The 22,748-nt window shown below is 37.1% G+C and overlaps 1 protein-coding gene across 1 annotated transcript in view; it reads right to left on the bottom strand.

Annotated features, from left to right (window-relative positions):
- The window catches only part of IQCH (IQ motif containing H), a 72,911-nt gene that overhangs the window by 25,213 nt on the left and 24,950 nt on the right, over positions 1 to 22,748 (bottom strand). Inside the window, exons 11-14 of the mRNA XM_049812921.1 lie at positions 19,978 to 20,061; positions 17,440 to 17,615; positions 12,892 to 13,164; positions 10,766 to 10,957 (exon numbers count right to left, since the gene is read on the bottom strand). Coding sequence (XP_049668878.1) covers positions 10,766 to 10,957; positions 12,892 to 13,164; positions 17,440 to 17,615; positions 19,978 to 20,061 — 725 coding nt within the window. The remainder of the gene's footprint in view (positions 1 to 10,765; positions 10,958 to 12,891; positions 13,165 to 17,439; positions 17,616 to 19,977; positions 20,062 to 22,748) is intronic.

Here is a 22,748-nt window from a genome sequence, read left to right as displayed (position 1 = left end):
CATAAGCATTCGCCTGCTTCCCCTGGGTCTCTTTGCTTCTGTTTTACATCCTCTCTCTTCAGCATCCCATGCTTCAGAAGATGACCAACCGTCTTCTGATCTTGGCAATATCCTAAGCCATAATCATATTATCTTGAGCTCTGGAGGAACATGATAAAACCTTATGGCTAACATCTAAGAATAGGAAAAAATAATAATCTGTTTTTCCAGACCAGTGAGTTTGAAGAGATGGGCTTTGTCATGAAGCGCATGATGTGACGTAACCAAAAATATGAATTCAGAATCAGCTTACTGTCATTTATCTACCAGAATGAGGAGAAGGAGGATGGGCCAATGACTAAGGTATCAACTTTGTGTATAGGAAACCTAGATGTATCTTGTTCCTGACTGCAGTCTGCCTGTGAGACTTTGGGAAAATGACTTTCTATCTGTGACTCAGCTGTCCAGCCATGAAAGGCGGACAATTGCTGTCCCTACCTCACATGGAATTGAGAAAAAATACTTTAAAAATATTGAGGTGCTTAGATGATGATGCTGATCTGGGCTATGTGGGCTCCTATTGTACACTAAGGAGAAAAGTATGATGTTGACTTTAAACATCTCAGAAAAAAATGCTAAAAAAATGGTTTGGGTCAGTATATCAATATACTGAGCAGCACAACCTTAACTTTATCAGTATATCAATATACTAAGCAGCACAACCTTAACTTTACGGCAAAAACAAAGGACCACATAAAACATGAGATCCAAGTTCAGAATTTACCCAGATTCAGGTCTTATACTGCTTGTTTCCTTAAAATCTGTAAGGAGGAATTTAGGTTTTAGATATCTTAGCTGACTAAAATAACAAAGCAGTGAGCAAATATCAGTTGGCCTTGTCTTGATTTGTATTTGCACTGAAATATTGCTAAGCCAAGAAGTGGTTTGTTGCACAGTGAAAATAAATGCAGCTTTGGAGAGAAAATGTGAGCCATGATGAATGTCACGGAGTTGCTGACCTACAAATCAGTTTGCACCCATCAGTGCGTTCAGCGATACCTCTGTCACACTGAGTCTCATCCCTGAGATCTAATGACTTTGGGTATTGTGCAATTTAAACAGAAATATCAAAACAAACAAAAGAAGAGGTATGTAGTGACTGCCTGAAAGCTTTTGATAAATTACTGAGGAAAAAAACAATAATCCCTGCTGGATATGTAGAAGCATTTGAGAGTGCTGTGACCAAGCTTGTATAAGTAAAACTTAAACTATGGACATGTCAACTGGGACACAATTTTCCACTGCAACAATTCCAAGGGACTTGAGGGCAGCCATGTCGTCTCCATGGAACAGTGCTGGGGGCAGTAGTATCTCCTTTTAAACAAAGTTGTTTTCGAGGATCACACATGGGTGTGAAAGAAAGCTCCCTAAAGTGGGTGCAAAACCAAGCAGAGCTTCCAGACTTTGAAGTATCTTGAAGGGCACGCTTACCTGCCTTACAAATGGAGGCTGCTGGTAAGACACAGAGTCTCCACTTACATTATCCATACATATAGTAACATCATCTGCTACTACTCTCTGTCCATATGATGGACATTAGACAGGCAAGACTGTTGTGGTACTTCCTCAACAGACCCAGTGTTGCTTGCTTAAATGAGGTCAAATAGCATTTGAAGGGGACCTGAACACAGGATGAACTCAGAACATCTGTTAGGGCAATGTGGATGCACAGTGCCCAGCTCAGGAGCATCTTGCAGTTCAAAGCACCCTCAGAACTCGCTGACTGTGAACGATACAGGCATCAAAACCAGTTGCCTTACAGAAAGAAGAGAGAGGCTTTTAAAGAAATAACTAATTCAAGAAAATCTGAAAAATGCTCTTGTGAGATCAAACCCAACGTAACAGTGCTTTTAACAAGTAATGCGTAGATAATCAAGGTGTTCACAGAAGGGAGTCGGACAACCGCTTTTTAAGGATCAGCACCTGGAATTCTACTTGAAGTTTTTTTGCAACCGTAAGCTCTAAAAAGGCAATAATCCTGATTATAGGGAGTTTTAGTAGGCAAATTCAAGGCTGGATCCAACATTCACTCATGAAGTCAAACCTTTTAAAAGGATCAGTGCTCAGTAGGCTAATTTCATTTAAATTGGACGGTATCTCCAGCAGAGCTTACCAATGTCTTATTTCTTGATGTGGCCCAAACCAATTCAGAATCATAGGCTCAATGGAAACATGGAGCATTTGTTCAAATCTTTCAGCTGATATTTCTTAGTACCAGTAAAAAAGGAGCAGCCCAAATACTGCTTACATCATGCAGAACTCTTTAACTCTATCCAAATCCGGTTTGCACCTTTTTATAACAATGACTAAGCCTGAAAAAATTTACACCTTTTTCCCCCTAAACGTAATTTCTTATCCTTCTGCAAGCTGAATTTTGAAAGGCTTTCTTAGAATGGCAGTTGCAACAAGAAACTAGGACCAAACATGACATGTGTTGAAGGCACCAGTAGGAAATCTACTCGAGACAGATCAGTCAGCAAAGAAAAGCCTGTTGAGTAATAAAGTAAATAAGTAGAAAGAAGAAAAGAAGAAATAGACTTAGAAATAGGAAGAAACACCTGGGGACAGAAAGAGGCTGCAGAACAGAATGCATGAGAAAGACCTACAGCTTTATAGCTAAAAAGCAGACTGAAAGGAAATTATTTAGACCTTGCAAGCAAATAGAGTGAAGAAAGTATCTCTAAATAACTAAAGCTGACTGGGCCAGAGAAGGATAAAATCAGCAGACAGATCCTCAGCAATACAAACTGCCACATCTCTGCTGAAGTCAATGAAGCTACAGCAATTTATGCCACTTCAATGGCACTATGACAATTCATACCATTTGTACAGTATATCCTTTATATTGTGATCAGTGGAGCTATGATAACTTATTCCAGCTGCCTTGACATGAATTGGTCCAGCCCAGCTTGTTCTTATATTCTCAGCGACATCAGCAAACACGGTTATATTGGAAAAGGCCAGTAACTGCTGTCTGACTGTCCAAATAACTTTCATTATTTCCTATTCTGCAAATTAAACTGATTTGGCATTTTTTCTAATTCAGACAGGTACATGCTGGCCAGAATCACAATCTACTGCATCGAAAAAAACAATTTGAGAGGTTTATGAAAATGGAAATGTTTTTGGAAGTGATACACTGAATGCTCTATCTACTTAAAGTTTGCAACCTGATTTAAAGCCCAGGCTTTTAATTGTTAACTGCAAATTTTAAAATTAAAAAGTGCCAATTTTGCTTTCCACGAGCTGGAAAAGTATGTTCTGATAGAAGGTAACATCATGTAAAACAGCCATCATTACCAAGTAACACAAATGTTTTTCGTATGTAAAATTGCTTTGTAAAATATTTGCTCCATCTGCTGAAAGTACCAAAGACAATTTTCCCTGATAGCTAATGGCCCATTTCAGCTGTATGGCAAGCGATTCACCGTGGCTGCGACTTGCATTAAGTAGAATGGTGAAAACGGTGCACAGAATTCTCCACTTATGTAGTATTATCTACTCACTGCTTCCTGAGAGCCTGTCCCTCATTATCATGGCCTTCGCTTTGGATCAGCACACAGGACTAGTGTTGCTTTGACTCAAGAGGCTTTTTGTCAAACTGAGGCACATATGCTGTGCTTCAATACAAAAGCACAAAACAGCCACTTTCCTTGACTACAAGAACAAGAAGGTTAGTTCTCTTTCAACTTTCCAGCACTTAAACTGCTGTTCCTTTTTTCACACCACATGGGGCCATGGTTTTCTCTTCTCGCTCATGCTGTCACTCTGCACGCTGAGGATTTCAATATATAAAGATCAAGCACTTCTTTTAATTCTAAATTCAACCACATACACAGACGGACAAAAAAGCAAAAAAACCCCACTGGCCTAGTCCACAAAACCCCTCCCAATTGCTTGTTTCATTGTATACCTTGCTATTTCCATTGAAAAACACATGTTTACATTGTGCCCTGAACTACTTCAACATCTGCTAACAGACCAATAAAAAATAAATAAACCAGGATTGTTTAGAAAGAGAGATCCTTTCTATTTCCTCTGAACACTCCTAAACTGGCAAGAGCAATATGCTGCGCGATCCCTTTTTGTAGATGTCATCTTGGAAAACAATATATGCGGGGAAATCAAATATAAAATCACTACAGCCTGTGCTACCAAAAATGAGAGAGAAAAAAGGATCTTGAAAGCTCTACGAGCTTGTCAAATAATTCTGCGTGTTTATGCACAGCATGTAATTTGAGATTAGGATGATTTTATTAAATAGTTTGCTTTTTTAATCCAAAAAAATACTCCATGTGCATTGCTATTTTATGCATAAAAGCATGTCTTTTGTGAGGTTGCAGCCTTCATTTTTCAAGGTTCCCCACATCTACCTTCAGAGCAAAGAAAACGTAACATAATTGTCATAATCTTAAAAAATCTGTATTTAAAAAAAATAATCACGTTTATTTCAATGCAGCATTTGAAAGTTCAGGGCACTGAGATGTTAATTCTCATACAAAATGAGATGAGCAATATTTGAATGCATCTTTTCTGTATTTTAATGAGATCTCTGCAAATGCACAAACAATTCAGATGCCCTTACATTAATAATATTTTCCTAATTTTGTTATTTTTCTCTATTTCAATCTCTATAAATTTTGTCCACTTTTGTTCACTTGCCCTCCTTTCTGGCTTGCATCTCTAAAAAAAGGATTCTAATGAATTAAAAAAAATGTGATTTCAAAAGGAAAAAAGACATCATATAGATAATCCACAGTAACTTCCCAGGAATTTTATCTAAATTGCTGAGCTGTAATGCTAAAGGAATTGTCACACAAAACCTGCATCGCGTTTCACAAACAACACACAGTTAAACTTATTTTATTCTTCGAGTTGCCTATGTGTTACTTTTTGGATTTTAGCAAAATAAACATTTTAAAAATAATCCAAGCAGGCATTTTATTGGATGCGATAACATTAACGGATTTCAGATTTCTTTAGTGCTCTTGCTTTATCCTCTCCTTCCACACTGTTATTGCTACAAACTGGCACTTAAATTCAATTGATTCAAAATATTCTGGATCCATATGGCCTAAAACCCTGGAGCTGAAGTTCTGATATTGCCTCACTGCTGTTTTCTAGCATTTGCCTCTACTCCAGTCCCCAGATGGTGGAAGTAACATTTAAACCTCCTTTCCTCTGCCTTGTACAATAGACCTTGGCACCATTTCAACTGTTTACTCCGGTAATTAACAGCACTGATACCACAACAATTACAACTCCTACAATCTTAACACAATAATGCTATGAATTAGTGAGAGCTAATGGCTGGAAGGTATAGTGGTTCCAGACTGCGAGATCTGTGCATTTTTAGAATAAAATAAAAGGTACAAACAGCACGCTTGCGGTAGACAATGATTACCTAGTAATTAGTTTACACAAAGCTTCCTATTTAATGGCAAAACGCTGTAATTAACGCGTGACAGAAAATCAAAGGGTACTTTGTAAGCATATGAAAAATTAACACTGCAGGCCTATAGCTTTATGTACTGATTAGAAGCATATTAAATCAATAGGACATACAAACCAACAGCTTGCATATCTGATTATTGCAAGTCTTAGGAATGGATATCATGGCTTTAATTTAACCAAGGGATACAATTATCATGCTTTATTTTACTTAAGATTTGAGAATCACCTGAAACATCGCCACGGCAGATACACAGATATATTAATAAACTGAATAAGAGCACTACAGACTGTTCACAGGTACAGTGAACATTTAAACTATTTAGGATATATTGCTGACAGAGCACTGCCCATACTAGGAAAAAACCTGCAGCAGTATTGCTTTATAGGTAATAATTTTCTTTCTTAAGTCTTTGGGTTCTTGCCCTTTTCCTGTTAAACATCATATCAGTTAGACGAAATTTTAAAAGCCTGTCAAAATGCTGTAAATGCATCTTCTGTGTATCTGTCAGAGCTTCTGGCCCTCTTCAGGCTGAAAAAAATACCACACCTGCAATTGCATGTGTACAGTAACAGCAGCAGCAAATACTACTTGCTTAAGAACCCCCTCGGTAGACTTTAGGTGTTATACTAAGACCAATTCAATTGCTCACAGTTTATTCCAGTTTCAGTAATATTTGTAGCGTTGCCCTAGAACAAAGCTGGTGGCATTACAAAAGGTGATTGGAGTGGTGAAAATGAGAATGGGTAGCAGAAAGGAAAAAACATTGTTAGGAAGCTATACTATGTTCAAAGATGATCAGAAACAATACCATGCTGGCAATGCCATGTTTCTAAAATTGTCTTTGACAGTATTACAGTTGTTTTTATTTTGACCTGTTTACAAACATATACTCTCTACTCTGAATTCCTTACTTCAGTAAAGAAACACGATGTGGTATATATGCTTCAGGTTTCATATAGTGAATGTGATTCATTCAACCAGGAAAGAATCTGCTCACCACTGTTCCTGATTTTCAGATAATTGCCAAGTTTATCTAATACTTATTACAGGACTTCTGAAAGTTGACCAAAAAATTTTTAATTTAAAGGAACAGCCAGCATTTTGCATCATTTTATCTTGGCCTTTGAAACTGTAATTTTCCAATAGCAATCAATGCAAAATCCTGCAACCAGTGTCTGAATATTGCTTTATGCAACACAGACTAGAAAGTTGGATTTTCCGGATTTGTCACCTTTTGAAAAGATTTTGACTTCCCCTTACACGTTTTAGTGAATTAACCAAGATATATTCTGCAAGGAAAACAAACCATGACAAAATACTGTGACACAACTGGAGGCAGTAAGATTCAAACACTCTAACATTAAAACAGTAGGCTGCCCAAGCGCATTAAATAGCTTTTTTTTCTTCTACAACAGATAGTTAATGGAGAGTTTTGAAATGGTTGTGTAGCTATGGCCAATTATAATGGCTTATTGAGAGAATATTTGTTGCTTGTTTGTGTGTGTCTTGTTCTGTCCTTGTACTTTCAGCTCTTTTCTTCTTTATCCCCACGCTTACCCCTTTTTTAGTCTTCAGTCTGACCTTTGTTATCTTTAGGATTGCTGCTAGGTAAACTCATATCATATTGCCGGTCCTGGTGGTTAATTGAGAGTTGCAGTAATAAAGATAATTCTAAAATTAATTTGACTAGTAATTTAACCTAGTGATTTAGATACTATTTAGAGTTCTGTAGTTATACAAGAGGATGGGATCCCTGCACAGTCCTGTATTATTTTATGTAAAAGGGAGACTGTTAAAAGAGGAAAAAAGGCAACACTAACAGGAAGGTGATGTTACCTTTCCTCTAAAAGGGAAGAGGACTGCAAGTGTCATGAGAGTTTGAGGTGGCAGTTAAGTCCCAAGATTTGAAGTCAGAGACCAGGAGGCATCGCAGACTTCGACAGCCTGGTGTCTGTTCAAAAACAAACAAAAGGCACCAAATATACTTTGCAGACCACTTCTCCACCAATCTTCAGCTTGAATTCTGAGTGGGCATCTGAGCATCTTTCTTCAAGGTCATGAAAGTATGGCTGTATAAGGGCTACTTAGCCCCAAATCTTGACTCTGACAGTGGTCACAAGTGGATTCTCAGGGAAGTATGAAAACAGAGCAAGCATATCCATTCCCCAGATACTCTCCCAGCCTCCAACAATTTGCAGCTCTGAATCCCTTTAAGCCGAAGACTGTGTCAGCCATAATAGTTAATAGTTTTCTCTTCCATGAATTTATACAGTCTCCCAGCAAGGGTCCATAAAAGCATAGGTGAGATTTTTCCAAAAACTGAACTGCTGACTTCAGCAGGAGTGAGATACCCAGATTCTTAGTGTACTTTGGAATACCATATATTAATAAGTATTATGGATATCTTTCTCTAGATATTCCAGACAGACACTCATGCAACTGTCCTATTGTTTTTTCACTTACTCTAGTAGTAGCAGAACCACATTTTTTGCTATGCACAGACTAACTGAAGCTTGAATTGGTACAGAAAATAGGTGGGAAAATCACAATAGAATGGCATAAGAGCATTTCAAACAGCACACATGCCTTACATGCATATGTCAACCAGTTAAAAATCTGTGAATTTATTTGCTCCCTACAATAATCATTCACATTGCAAGATACAATTGAACTGCTAAGGTGTCTCAGTACTTACTGATCTTTTTGCATGTAACTGGGGCCAGATCCTGACATTCTTTTTCACACTGGAGAATGTCTCCACAAATGGCCTCATGATTGTCAAATGTACACTTGTGGAGGCAGCAGTTCTCTTGATACTGAATATCATTAGAATCTGTGCCGCAGGATAAAATTTTTTATAAGCTGACAGACTTCAGCAGTGCACAGTAGGATGAAGGCCTTACAGAGACATTCAGCTTAGTTTGTGAATTCTACCCGTTATGCAGTAGCAAAATAATTGTTCAGATAACTCAAATGCTGCATTAAGTTAACAAGGTAAAATACATTGATAATCCTGTCCTGCATTTTTGTTTGCCCAATGTTACGTTTGAAGTGAGGCATCTAAAATCAGTCTCATTTTCAGATGGAGTAGATTTTTACACAATTCAAACTCACAAACTACATTATTTTTAATCTGTTGCCTACTACATACCAATAAGGAAAATCTGGGTATCGTGTCTTAAACTGCTATGCAAATGATGCTATTTGTAAGTATTAACATAATTTACTGCTTACAGTCATATTCTCATTTCTAATAATTCTACCAAAATGGAGAGTCTTTTCACTGTACTCTTAGCCTGCAGGATAGTCTTTCATCAAGAAGCTGAATTTTTTAATAACCTGCCAGCATACGTTTTGTATGTGGCAGCCTATGCCGATGACACAATGTCTTCATTATCAAAAGAAACAGGTCTACATACTGTAATAGGACATTAAAGCATGCCTGTGCTTATAAACTAATGCTTTGATGTTTAAATGTGTATCATTACAATGGTATTCCTTAACAAAGGATGATTTTAATCCTCTGCTCTCAATGGTAATACTCAGTGGAGACTGCAATTCATTATATATAAAAAAGGTCTCCCATTCTACAAAAGAGGGCTAAACTCAGAAAGCAGAAAAATTTGGACCACATATTCAAACAAGACGTTCAAAATGGCAGCAAGTTTCATGCTTTGCCAAAGCCCACATTAATACTGGTCTGGATTTGTGGAAGCTTTCCTGCTGACTCTAGGAAATTAGATCAAATATGTTATTCTGTATGTATTTTCCAACTTCCAACAAATATTTATGTTTAAGGGCTTCTAATGGGTTGATTCCTGGTTGCATCAAAGCTCAAGGTAAATGCACTATAAAAGGGAAACTAAAGACAGACAGTTATAACTACGTCCTTTATTCAGTCACATAGCCATGAAAGAATTAAAAAGGCACAGAAACAGGAACACTAACACTAGGTAATACTACTTATACAGGGAATTAATACTAGCAAAGAACTAGACTTGATGAATCATGTTTTCTGCCCTGCTGACTCAGATGGTGGGAGCAGGATCTGGGTATATTCTGCTAGCTCTATGTCCCAGAGAGCTCAGTGGCCAGATAATGCTTCCACTAGGGTAGCTCTCCAGTTCTCCACACTGTTTGACTTGCGCAGAGTGAGGGATCTTTAGGAGATCAGAGAAATTAGCCCTTTAGCTTTATATAATAAGCTCTGTTTTATAATGTGGAATAATTTTGTAGTTGTCAAATGCAACAGAATTGTAATCAGCACAATTTGAAATTTTAATATACAATATCATTCAATCAAACAGAAATTTTGAACCAGTTTTGATTGAATTAAAAAAAATCAAAAGAGCTATAATGAGTAGTTTATGTAAATTAAACAATTCTTTCTGGATACATTCCTTCTGGCTTTAAAACCATTACATTAGGAATGAATTTGGCACAATATACAGAAATATCAAATGTTTATTGAAATTAACACATTTAAATACCAATGAATATTTAAACTACAAATAGTTCTCTGAATGCCAGAACTAATGAAGTGTAGTTTCATATAGATTTTTCTGCCATTGAAATGTATAATCTTACAACCTCTCTCAATTGTGGATTCTTAGGAATCTAGTAGTGCATGAGTTCATGCTATACTGTTTCCCTCAGTTAAGTATCTACCTCTCCTTACCTAAACACCCACTGTAATGAAACATGCAGGAGTCTAATGGTCTTGGAGACCTCAAGTGTTCTGTCTTATACAGCTGAAAATGGCTAACAGGTTTAAACGTTATTACTGAGGAAAAATGTACATAAAAATGATCCTTAGAAAGCCAGATTAAAAAGTAATCAGTTTGTATGTGGTTTCAAATTGATTAGTATTGTTCAACTATATTAGTACACCACTTTGTTCCAATGATTCCAAGTTTCTATGTAGATATAAGGCTCTGCCGCTTATATACTTTCATTTATACATGTCCTCACTTTGAATAAAAAACTCACTAAACATTTGCACATTATTGCATATGAATGAAGCGTTATGACACCCAACTTATTCCACAGCTGGATGCCAGGTATTCATTTATATTTTGGAATATTTAACAGCTTCATTTGAATTACTGTTGCTTATTGCTTTGTACAAGCTAGTCTGGACTCTGTAATATCAACTCTTACTAACGCCTTAAAATGAAAGTTCCAAGAAAAGATTTACTGTGAGGAAGAACCCCGGTGTACTATTAAGAAGCCACGACAACAAACAAGACACCCTGCTCCTTTGTTACTTACATGTGCCCACTTCTTACTCCATATCTCAGGGCTGTATCTCTGACGTTCCTTTTGAACCCAGTGGTAGCATTTCAAATGTGAGATAATGTCGCAACAGGCAGTGCCATTTCCTCCACATTCATCATTCACTTTAAACAACCAACGCTGCACTTCCATGTTGTCAATGATCAGCTGGCTGAGAACACTAATCATCTGTGGAGCAAGCAATGACACAAAGATATTTTGCACTATGATAATATTAAATTGTTCCTTGATTTAGACCTCCAGTTCTCATATTTGGACTTGAAATTTATTTTCTAACTATGGTTTCTGTTTCTTAGAGATGCTAATGTTTTTACAGTTATATTGGAGACTTAGCAAAAGCAACCCTGAACATTTTTTGATGAAGAATCTATGGCCTTTATCCTGTAGTTGAGTCCACTTGGGCAGACTACCAAACAGCAACTGAGCACCTCTGGTGGTCAATGTACTCTGCAGAGAGGAATTTGCCCGTCCAGGCTTTCTTGTTCAATCAGGATCTTAGGTTTTGGATAATCAGTACAGCTCAATACATGTTTGTGACAGGGAATAACATGGGATGGACTATGCTATTTGCAAAATCTGAGAAACAGTTGTGCCAGATTCTAACACCAGGCTAACATCTGTGAAATTTTCCTACTGGAGAGTACATTATAAGGTTATAAATGTATGAAGGAGTTACCAGGCAGGCTTTATAAAAATGCTAATTATTTATTTGTGTATGTATGCAGATTTAAATGGCTTTAAAATGCCTTTTGCCCAGCTGGTGTAGAATGCAATTAACTTCTTAGAAACTGCAAATGCCTTTGAACCTGGTAAAAGTATTACCAGATCTTGTTGCATTGGCTACAGCCTTCTACATTTTTACACAGTAATGTTGGGGACTTTTGTTTATTTTTTTTAATGTTGACCTAAAATACAATTACATGTGTGTTCCAGATGCTATTTGTGGCTTTTGAGAACCACATAAATGTGGTTTTCTTGATGACTCCCCTACAGTAATGGAAAGGATCAATAATGTTGTAAGGACTGTACCAATCATAAAGAATCATGTGCTATCTTTAAGTGAAAATTGAATTGTGCTTTAACATAGCATCACCTTGCTTTGATTATTTAACCTAAAATGTCAGTATTTCATACAAGCAGACAACAGAAGTATAACTTCTGTAACACTGTACTATTAATCAAAAGTATTAGATTCAGATAAATTATTTAACAATAAATCAGTTGTTTTTCAGATCATTGATCATACATTTATTTCATTTACTATAGAAGCTGCAATGTATGTGTGTAGCTTAGATTGTTTTCACTGTTAAAGGTGATTAATAAAAAGCAAAGCAATGTGAAAAGCCTCTCTAAGAAGTAGGAGTACCTACAAACCATGGCACTGATTATTTTTCTGTATGAGATGTAGCACCACTATAAACATATTTTTAAAAAAATCAGTATAGATCATTCTTAGACATATCACTGCAAATTGCAAAATCAGCTTATAGAATGAAATACTGAGGCACTGAATGCAAAATAAACATATGTAAACTAAACACAGTACAGAACACTCTTGTGCCTTGTAATTTTAGTGTAGTAATATTTTGTTCTTTTCTTACTGGTCATGCTAACAAGATAGGCGAATTTACCAATGATAAGCCAGGTACAATGTAAAACTCCAGTTGCAAATATGCTCAGTGAACCTCAATTTGAATAGGCTGACTTCCTAAGCAGAAGAAATTCTTCCTTCATCAAATACTTAGCTTCCCAGAAATCCCTGTTCTATTCACGGTCAATGGTAAAACTCCTATTAATCTCATTGAGGCCATGACTTCATTCATGGAAGAGCAACACAAACTGTTTGAAATAACTGGACCAAACACTCTTGTATATTCTCAAGAAAGACCATGAAGAATACCAGAACAATTGTATTACTTCCTGACTAGGATACAAACTGCATTTAATTGGTCAGATAGAACCAAGAAAGAAATCATACATGATTTAATCAAACCCAGTTAGGGTCTAATCAATAGAGTTGTTGCAATTGTACAAAGTTTGCATCCTATCAAGTGAAAACAGGCATCTGCATGTTGACACATCCCAGACCACGTCCTGCTTACCTGTTCATTGTTGTAGATGTCAGATGCTCCAGGAGGGGTTGGCACACAAGCACTGGCAAAAATTTGTTTACTTCCAGACTTGGTACTATAGAGATGAGCCACTTCTGGCACCGAGCCTAGTATAGGCACATTTAGCATGTCAGCCACTGCTAAATCATCTTTGTGGGGAACCCCTCCAATAATGTAGGCATCTCTGCTCTGGATAAGAATTTTTATTCTTTTGATTGTCTTGGGACTGTACTTCAGCTGAGTGGCTAGGCACATGTGATGCTTCTGTATAAAGATAACATTATTCTTGTTAAAAGGTGTTCTTTTCTATTCCATGAACCTAATTTATAATGTTGCACACAATAAATACATTATTAATAGCAGGCTGGGTTATGACCTATCCTGTAGCTTAGCAGTTTAAATTGATAAAAGCTGTTGGGGTGAGGCTCCATAATCGTGCACATCTTTAGTGTGTTGGAAATGGGCTCACTGGGAATAGAACTAATTACTACACATCTGTATTTATTTGATCCATGCGGAATTATCCTTCTGTCAGTCGGCAGAGAGGCTGGTGGCCTTTGGATAATAGTGATTCATCTCAGCAACACTTCTGGCATGGTTTAACTCTAAAGCTCCTAAAAATCAATACAAAAATGAAGAAAAACCCCTATAGCAGGGAAAGTATTTCACCATACAGTTCAGCAGTATTTTAAGTGATTCTCTGAGAATAAAACACTTTGATTTACAAAAGCTTTCACTGATCACATTAAATTACTGGGGATATACATTTCCATTACACAGTAGTTCTGATAGCTACTGTAAACGCAACTGCAGAGTACTCAAGGAGAGGGTAGTATTTTTGTTGTTGTTTAAAGTACAAGGGTTTCAACTTTTTGGAAGGAATTTTTAATTTCTTCCAAAAAAGATCTATTGCTGAACAAGCTGTTCATGACAGATGCTATAACCTCTAAATTTAAACTAAAAATATTAATCACGGCAGGTGAAACCTCAAAAATATTTGCTACAACATACCCTGTGCATGGTCTGCAAATAACCCAATTATCTTTCCAAAGATATAGAGGCGTGCTGAGGTTGAGACAGATAGGAATGGACATCATGCAGAAATAGTACAAGAGACATCCACCGTGATAGATTGCCATAAACAAATCATAATCGCAAGAAGAAAATCTTCGCATTGAGATTTCATCTAATTTAGGCCCTAGTCAGGGAAGTATTCCTTTTCAGGATAGCATAAATACCAGATTTGCTAGGGATTTCTAGGACTGGAGAACCCAGAATATTTTTCTTCAAAGTCCTGGATGCTCCTTCACAGGGACTGAAGTATAAATCCTGATTCCAATACTTGGATGGGGATGATGGTGGAAAAGGAGATGTGGGAGCCCATGGAAGTGGACAAAAGAAATCCCCTTTTGCCAGTTTCTCAGCGCTTTCTCATACCAAACACATGGCTCCAAAAAGTGCCCAAGTGTCTCTGTAGAGGAGTCAGACATACTGCAAGGACAGTGAGGATATAAGTCAAAGAAATGAGATACTCTTCAAAGTTCTGGCAGCAAAAAGGGAGTCACAAAATTATAAGGGCAAAAAGAGCAACAAACAAGTTTCCCGAAGTCTTTTTCCTTCCGTCAGTTTTAAAACCGAGACTCTTAATGTTCTGATTCATTTGTTTCCTTTCTCCTGAGCACTGGTATAAAAGCAGGGAGATGGCCCATTCTGTTGGTCTCATGGCAGAGTTCTGCCATGTAGAGAACAGGATCAATTTCCAGCCCCGGTCACTTGCTCCCTGGGGCCATGAGTGGTGATGTAGGGACGAGATTTGCTTTGTGTCTCTCAATAATGGATTTTACAGTTAATTAAGGAGTGCAGGAAACAGGCTGTAAAATCTAGTTCATTCCTGCTTTGAGAGTGGTATAGCCACCATGATATATAGTAGTGTGAGTGAAAGCAGGTAAAAGGAGGAGAACTGAGGAATCCTCCAAATTCCAGCAGGTCTGCACAGAAGAGTGGTTAGGAGGTTAACCAAAGGGCTAGTTCCTGGTTCTCAAGCCTGTCGATTTTTTTCTTTTAAACTTCTCAAGATCAGAGAAGATGACCTTGGCATCAGCCTCACCATGATGAGCAAAGCTACTGCTACACTGTTTTGATACGTTACTAGCTGAGAATCAGCGTAGTGTAACCCTTTGTTGGTGATGTTTCTCATGGCACCTGGATGCACTGGGTCACAAGAGGTCATTCTAATAGCTAGCAAATGCCCAAGGACAATGGTATATGGACACCCTTTCCTCACAGTCTCTCTCTGCCTCCCCTCTGCAGACGCCAAGGAGCACAGGGTTATCTGTGTCTGGGTGTCTTTTCCACAGATTTTCCTCCCATCCAGTTTCATCAAAACAATTAGGATACTGGCCAAAGCTGATTTGTGCTTCTATAATTGCTCAAAGGAGCCTACTAAGGTGGCCTTCAAGCCATACTTTCATATATTAGGAATAAATTTAGATACATTAGGTACAACAAAAGCTTTTTTATTAAATAACCCAGAAGAAATATCCTTAAAAAGAATCTTACACAGACAAAATGACAGCTAAATCCAAGGTCACTGAAGCCAGTGGATGACTATGATCAGTTATGAGTACACATTCTTCTCCACACAAAAGATACATTTCTTGGACACATTAGTTAATAGGTGGTAAAGAACACATACTTAATGAAAACAAGGTAGTTTGAGGATTTTTGCATGTAAACAGGTGCACCACACTGAACAGCCAAGGGTATACCTCAACCTGGCATCACATGAAACCCGTGATTGCCCATTCTTTCTGATGGCACTTGGCTCTAATACACTTCCCAGCATTCCACAACTGTGTGAGCAGCATGATCCATAGCCATGAAAGAACCATGTAGCCCTTGTAACTAAGGTAGTTCCCTACATCAGAGCATGTAACTTCTCCCAGTAAATCATAGCTGCATAATAAATTTTCACAAAACTGTTTGCTCTTCACCTGGAAAGGAACTTTGTTTGGAATATTTCAACAGAAATGGGAAGAGTGAAGGCTATACACCAGAGATGCATGCCTGAAAACAACCTGCTTTTGCATTGAAACTACTTCAGCCAAATCACCATGACCAAAATTGTCTGTGAAAGACATTTTCCATTCCTGGACAGCCTGTCCATGTTTAGCAGCACCTTTTATCCATAATGTGATGTGGTTTAGATTTTTTTTTTAGCACGTTTTATGTAGAAAGTTTCTTAAAGCTTCCAATATTTGGTAGTTAATCCTGGAAAAATAAGCCAGTAGCCAGAGAAAAAACAGCTACAATTGTCAAAGAGCAATTTAAAAATTAAAAATACATCACTGGTATTTATCAAGGCTTTACCATCCCAGTAATTTCACTTTACAAGGTGAAGGCCCAGCACAGGCAGCTGTGATTCTTGTAGGTTTCCAGTATTCAGATAAAAGGACGATACTAAAGAAAAGCCAGCTCCTAAAAACACAAATATCATCTTGATGCTTTTCTCCTACTTCAGAGAAAACAGAACACATTCATACCTACAGAATTCATTTTAACTACAGCAAAACTATCAGACATCTCTGACTCAGGGGTCTCTCCCTACACAGCAAAAGAGCTAAGCACTTTTCTCACATAGGTGCTTTCAGACTAGTTCAACAGAAAAGGATTCATAGATATATACAAGTGTTTTGCTGAACAGTATGCTACTAGAGAACTACATTTGAAACCCAACACATTTATAAAACATAAAAAGTTTCTTTACCTTCTGAAACAATCAGTTTAAATCAGTACATGGTATAACTAATACTTGTTCAACACAATAACTAGAAGAGGGTTATTAATATATATCAAAATCAGGAGCAGGGCTTCAAGCATCATAGAACCTACAGATATAAATGTACCACAAAGTTTCAGAAAAATCAAATCTCAGCTAAGACACTGTGGACTTAAAATTTACAATATAAAATTATTCTACACTGTAAAGAGTCTTCACTGCCCTACAGTATTTTCAGAAACACTGTACGTAGTGTACATTAATTAAGGTCTCTTTTTAGACCATATTTTAGCACATGGATTTAAAACTGACTTGACAGGTTTGGAACTAATATTTCTGTATTACCCAACCTAAGTTGTTTTAAGTTCTGTTAAGAAGCTCTGCATTGGATTTAATTGCAAGAAGCACTATGAACATATGAATGATTGAATGCTGGGCTACTCAGAGATAAAGTTTGAGTAATAAGAATGGTTTATTGCTACAATTTGCTCAGAGATATAAATCTATCAAGTTCCCAGTCCCAAGCATATAGTAAGAAGGGACAGTGATCTACAAATAGCCAATATAGGACTATCTCAACTAAGTCTATAAAGCTAAACCAGGATATTTATTTCCAATGCTCTAACTAGTAGTCTAATCAGTAAAGCCCTTAAACTTGCAATAATATTTCACTGATGTGTACCAGAGCGTTACAAGTTATAAAATTTCCAATTTAATTTTACTGCATCCCTCAAGCTGTAGTAATTAGAAGACAAACTCACAGGGAAGCTGTTTATAGCTTCAGGGGTGAGAATTTTGAACCTGTCCTGCAGGTCACCCATGTCCTCAGGGTTCCCAGATCTAACAGCTGCCTGCAGACCCAGGAGTTTATTGTAATACTGCAGTAACTCCTCACTCAGATGAAGGGGGCAGATGTAGATGACGTCCACGTTGGCATCTAAAACAAAGGGGCACAATATTCATTACTGGAAGAAAGGTAGACTCCATTCAGAACAGTAATCTGATAATTTCTGATCATGTGCTAACAAACAGCTTCCCTAAAAGAGCACTGGAAATAAAAATGAGATCTGTACTTCCCAAATCTTAGTGGTTTAAACGGCTTTTTCTGTGCTTCAGCATTTCTCTGAAGACAGGTCAGTAACCCAAAGAAATAGCTAGTTTTCGGATTTCAATCTGCAGAACATATTGGGGGCAGAATTTTGAAAGTGTTGCAGGGGGATTTATATGCATGACTCACATTAACATCAATGGGAATTGCGCACTGCTTTAAAAATATATCCCATTAACTTCAGTAAATTATAAAACTGAGCTATTAAGTTTAGAAAGCTGATGAAATTGCAATTTCATACGCTGCCTGGATTTTGCATGGCCTGTTCCTATTCTTGTCCTGTCCACATAAAAGCTCACGGTAGGATACCATTAATAACTATTGCTGAGCATGTGAGTGTGCAGATTAGCTAGTTAAATACCACAGTATGAAAATCTGTTTTTCTGCATGTAGAACAACTTGGGCTGAAAGACAGTGTATACACAAACACTTAGAGGTGAGAAAGTGAAAGTCTTCAATAAATGCCGTTTTGGAAAATTTTAACTACTTGGCTTTTATAAAATATTAATGTTAATAGATGAGCTAATGAATTAATGGCCCTTGCAACATCAATAGAATACACTGCCAAAAAGCACTCATAGATTTTGATTCAACTCCTACTGAAATTAGTAGGAAGTCTTTCATTGTCTTTACTGGACGCAGGAACAAGATCCTGGAAAGTGCCAGGGACAACTGCTATTACATGTGAATGAATCAGAAGCAAAGCAAGTGTTGGACTAAGGAAACCCTGAGCCTAACATTATAGAGGAATAAGATATCCCATTCATTCACTTTGTTGTGCCATACTGCTGCAGGCAAACAACCCACATTAAAAATGTAAGGCCAGAATCTCAACTGAAGCATTAAAGCAGTACAGCATCCAACAATCAGCCCTCTATCTGAAGCCCCAACAGAGCCTTTATATAATACAGTTCATTACCATATAACTTTTTAAAATAATTAAAAGAACAGTTCACTAGAACTGTTAGTCAATACTCTATTGCTTTTAGGCATTTACTCAGACTTGCAAAATGAGCCTGAAAATTTACCAGCTAGGGTACAAAAAGATTACTTGCCAATGTTGGTTGTAATGCTGAATGGACTGCACTGTCAAAAACTGACAAACTCAAGTGAATTTGTTGAATAAAATGCTGCAACACATTTTACTACTTTTAGCACTGCCCTATAAAGAGATACACAAGTTTCCTTTGGACACAGTGGGGCTCCAGAGACAGATTAACTCAGAGGAGGTCACAACAAGCAAGGAAATCCTCTGGTATTCTAAAGAAAAAGAAAACCAATGTGGTAAATATCAATGCTCTTCGGCCAGGCACAGGTAAAGCATCTGATCTAGTTAATAATTTAGTTAATATTTAACTAGCTTGTATCTTACTCATGGTCTATTTTACATTTTACAGCAGAACCAATCTTCATGTTCACAGATTTTAAAATGAGAAAGAATGCCTGTTAAATGTGTTGACTTTGTCCCTTTAAGTTTCTATCATTTTAGAGACAAAAAATATCTATGTTAAAAAAATAAAACTGTACTGTGGAAAACCAATATTAGTGCCTAGATAATATATAAAGGCAATTACATTATTATTTTAGGCAACTGTAAATTTCTGGATCTAATATATTTTTGTTACAAACTTACTAAATGGCATTTATAAAATAATAATGATACTGAAATATACATGAATCATGTAAAGTATGTCATTCCAGGGAGCCAATGAAGTTGGTCACTGACAAATAATATTCTTCACTGCATTGCTTAAAAGAGGACTGTCATTCTAGGAAAAACTTTTAAATGTATGTCTTTTGCCTCATTTGCTAATTTAAAAAAGATTGGTTTAAATAAGGCCTTGCTCTTTTCTAGCACATCTTTCTCTCTGTATGAGCCTGAATGAACACTAGCAGAATTAGCTACCTAATTTTGTAGAACACTAAACACTTTTGATCGTTTGTGGTACTCAGCATGCCACAGGATGAAGCTGCTTTACCTTATCACGGAGTTGGAAAGAATCAGCATGTTTTTCTTATGAATAAAGTGGACAGAAGCAAACGCCATAGCAGATAAATGACTTTTGATCTTACATGTTCTCTACATTCAACATTAATACAAAAAGAAAGTCCTCATCAGTCATTCTCTTTTACTCACAATTATGGGCAAATAATGATCAAAAAAATAGGCAGACAACAGCTCATAACATACCCAGTATGTCACACAGCCTTCCCATCTGCATATTCTGTTGGAGAGCAAGATCAGGAATATGCTCACGGATGCATTGGGAATATCCTGGAAAACAAGTAAAACCCCCCACAAATTTTATTCAGAAAACCCGTGGTACACATTTGAAAGAAATCAAACTTTTGGATTAAAAAAAGCTGTAATAGAAGTATTTCAAATCCCAAACATGGTCTAGCACTAATTGCATCATCTTTATGAATTTACTTTTATTAGTGAACAGATGTAACATCATGTTTTTATGTCATGAGATTTTAAATACAGACCTAAATGTTACAGACCTATAGAGCTTTATAAACATGTAGACTGAGTATATTCTTTGGGTCTTCTATGTTGCTGGTTTTTTTTTTTTAAGCACTGAAAAAAAATTATACCACCATTAAGCAAGAATCCTGGTACATTTTGTCCTTCTCACAGATAAAACGCAAAAAACCCACTTCATTAAGGAGATGTCTCAGTGATACCTGATCACTTTGTTGCAGAGGAGGAATGAGTGGCAGCCTGTCTGAGCTTGGATTATCTATCTGGAGGTCAGACTCCCCACTGATTGCATACTCACATTCAAAAACACTGCAGTAAATGACATGACCACTGTAACTATAATCTCCAAGCCTGTAATTTCTAAATTCAGCTAATTCTAAATTAATCAGTGTGTATATACACACACACAACCACACAATGTGAGTTGCTAGGGGCAGTAGCTGTAATTGAATCAATAAGGAAGTTAAACCTAATATTCAGCATTCGGCATAAAATCTTGAGTGATCTAGTGACAAGTTCCTTACAATACTTCCATATATCTGCACATGACCAATCATCTGAAACTTATGAAAAACTTAGTTTGACTAGAATCTGCTCAATATTTCAGTGCTTTCTTTTTAGAAGATAGTAATAGTGGATCTTCCAGGCAAATTAAAAGGACAATTATTACAAGTAATCAGCATTCTAAGGTGCTGTGGCAATGACACTTTGCACACAGGAGACCAGAACATAATAAAATACAGAGAAATGGAATTCACCAGTTTGATTTTTAGTAATTTCTTGTAAAACTTACATATTGTAGTTAGCACAATGGTACCAGGCACCTGCAGAACTACATCAATGTAAAAGATACTGATCTTTTTTCCACTCTAATATTAAACTACAGTAATTTGAAAAAGCTTGCTCTGATTACTTAAACTTGAGTCTCAAGGCTTCATTTTGCTCTCTCAGGTGGGGACCAATTTTAAGCCACTAACAATGCTGCCTTAACAATTTCAAAACATTTATATTTCAGATGTAGAAAGTAGCTGATTTCCCTACACTAAACTGTCCTCTTGAAAACACATTTGTTTTTAAGAACTAAACCTGGGCAGAAAAATAACATGCAAATATCACTTGGAAAATCAGTAATTATTTGAAAGGAATAATAAAGTAGCAATCGAACAAAAGTTAAAACTTGCATGTTGCTATGGTTCTGCAGATACACTATAGCATTATACCAACTACCACATGCACTTTTCTTAGATATGTTAATAAAACATATTAATCACAATACATTAGCTTCCACTGACATGGCCCCGTTAGATTTATTGAGAGGAATATTCACTCCTTGTGAATCATTCACCTTCCAATGGACATTATGAACCACATTAATCCTCACACCTGATACATTTTGAAGACTCTGTCCTTACATGGCTGCTGATCTGACAATGCTTATTAAAGGCAGAGGCTTAATATTCCTTTCTTTGTAGTTTAAACAAAATTCCACCCAAATGAATTACATATACTGTGATCATAGTCTACATGTTCCAGTACAACTCTAACATGCGCCATCATTTCTGTTTTGTTACCTGTGCCATCATTTGTGTTTTGTTATGTACAGCTGGTTTACGTATCAGTAGCATTTTGTGCCACGGCATTTGGTCTCAAATGCATGAAATATTTCAGATAAATTTGCATTTGCCAGAAGCCAAAGATCCTATTTTGACTCAAAGAACCACTACTTTAGTTGATCTATTAGTTGCAATCTGGGTAAGTTAAACTCCAAATGGTGTCTGAAAATAGCAGTGTTGACAAAAGCTGGAGGTGGCAGAACACTCAAGGATGTGGTTGTTCATTTGCACAAGGGATCAGTGCTTCATGGCACCCCACTGGTGGAGCTGGTCTGCAGGAGGGTTGACCTTGCAAAGTGAGAACTAAGAATTTTGATTACTCAGTTCAGTGGCACTGAAAGGACACTGAGGGCACTTCCTCCTTCATGTGAGTTTTACGTTAGCGTACGGCACAATGACTGCAGTGGAACGCTCCCAGTTCACACAGAGGGAAGTGTACGGAGAGTTATAAAAGTACTAAAGCAAGGGGTGTATGAATTAATGGTGAAGGGCCTGCTTTCACCTCCCCTTTCAACCTCAGCCATGACCTACTGCCCTTTAACTGCCATTTTCTTAACAAATGTTGCTCATCTCAAAGTGTCTTCTCTCAACAAAGAATCCACGATACTCTTCAAACTTGCTTTGGAAAAAGAAGTAGCAGTACAGAGTAGGGGGGGACATGACATGACAGTTTAAGAAACCATGGGGAAGGAGGAAAACAAGCTATCTAAGATTCAGCCACCCTGTACTTTTTGAGTGCTTGGGACAGGTCTAATAAATAATACCTAACTTTTCTCACTATACTTGGCACACCTACTGTTCAACTGAAACTGTTTTTAAAAAGGATTCCTGTAACACACAGGAGGAAGCTTTGATATATATACA

Source organism: Accipiter gentilis, chromosome 10 (assembly GCF_929443795.1).
Source record: "Accipiter gentilis chromosome 10, bAccGen1.1, whole genome shotgun sequence".
NCBI lineage: Eukaryota > Metazoa > Chordata > Aves > Accipitriformes > Accipitridae > Astur > Astur gentilis.
Note: the sequence above shows the minus strand (reverse complement) of the source record. Positions and strands in the feature narration are given on the sequence as shown.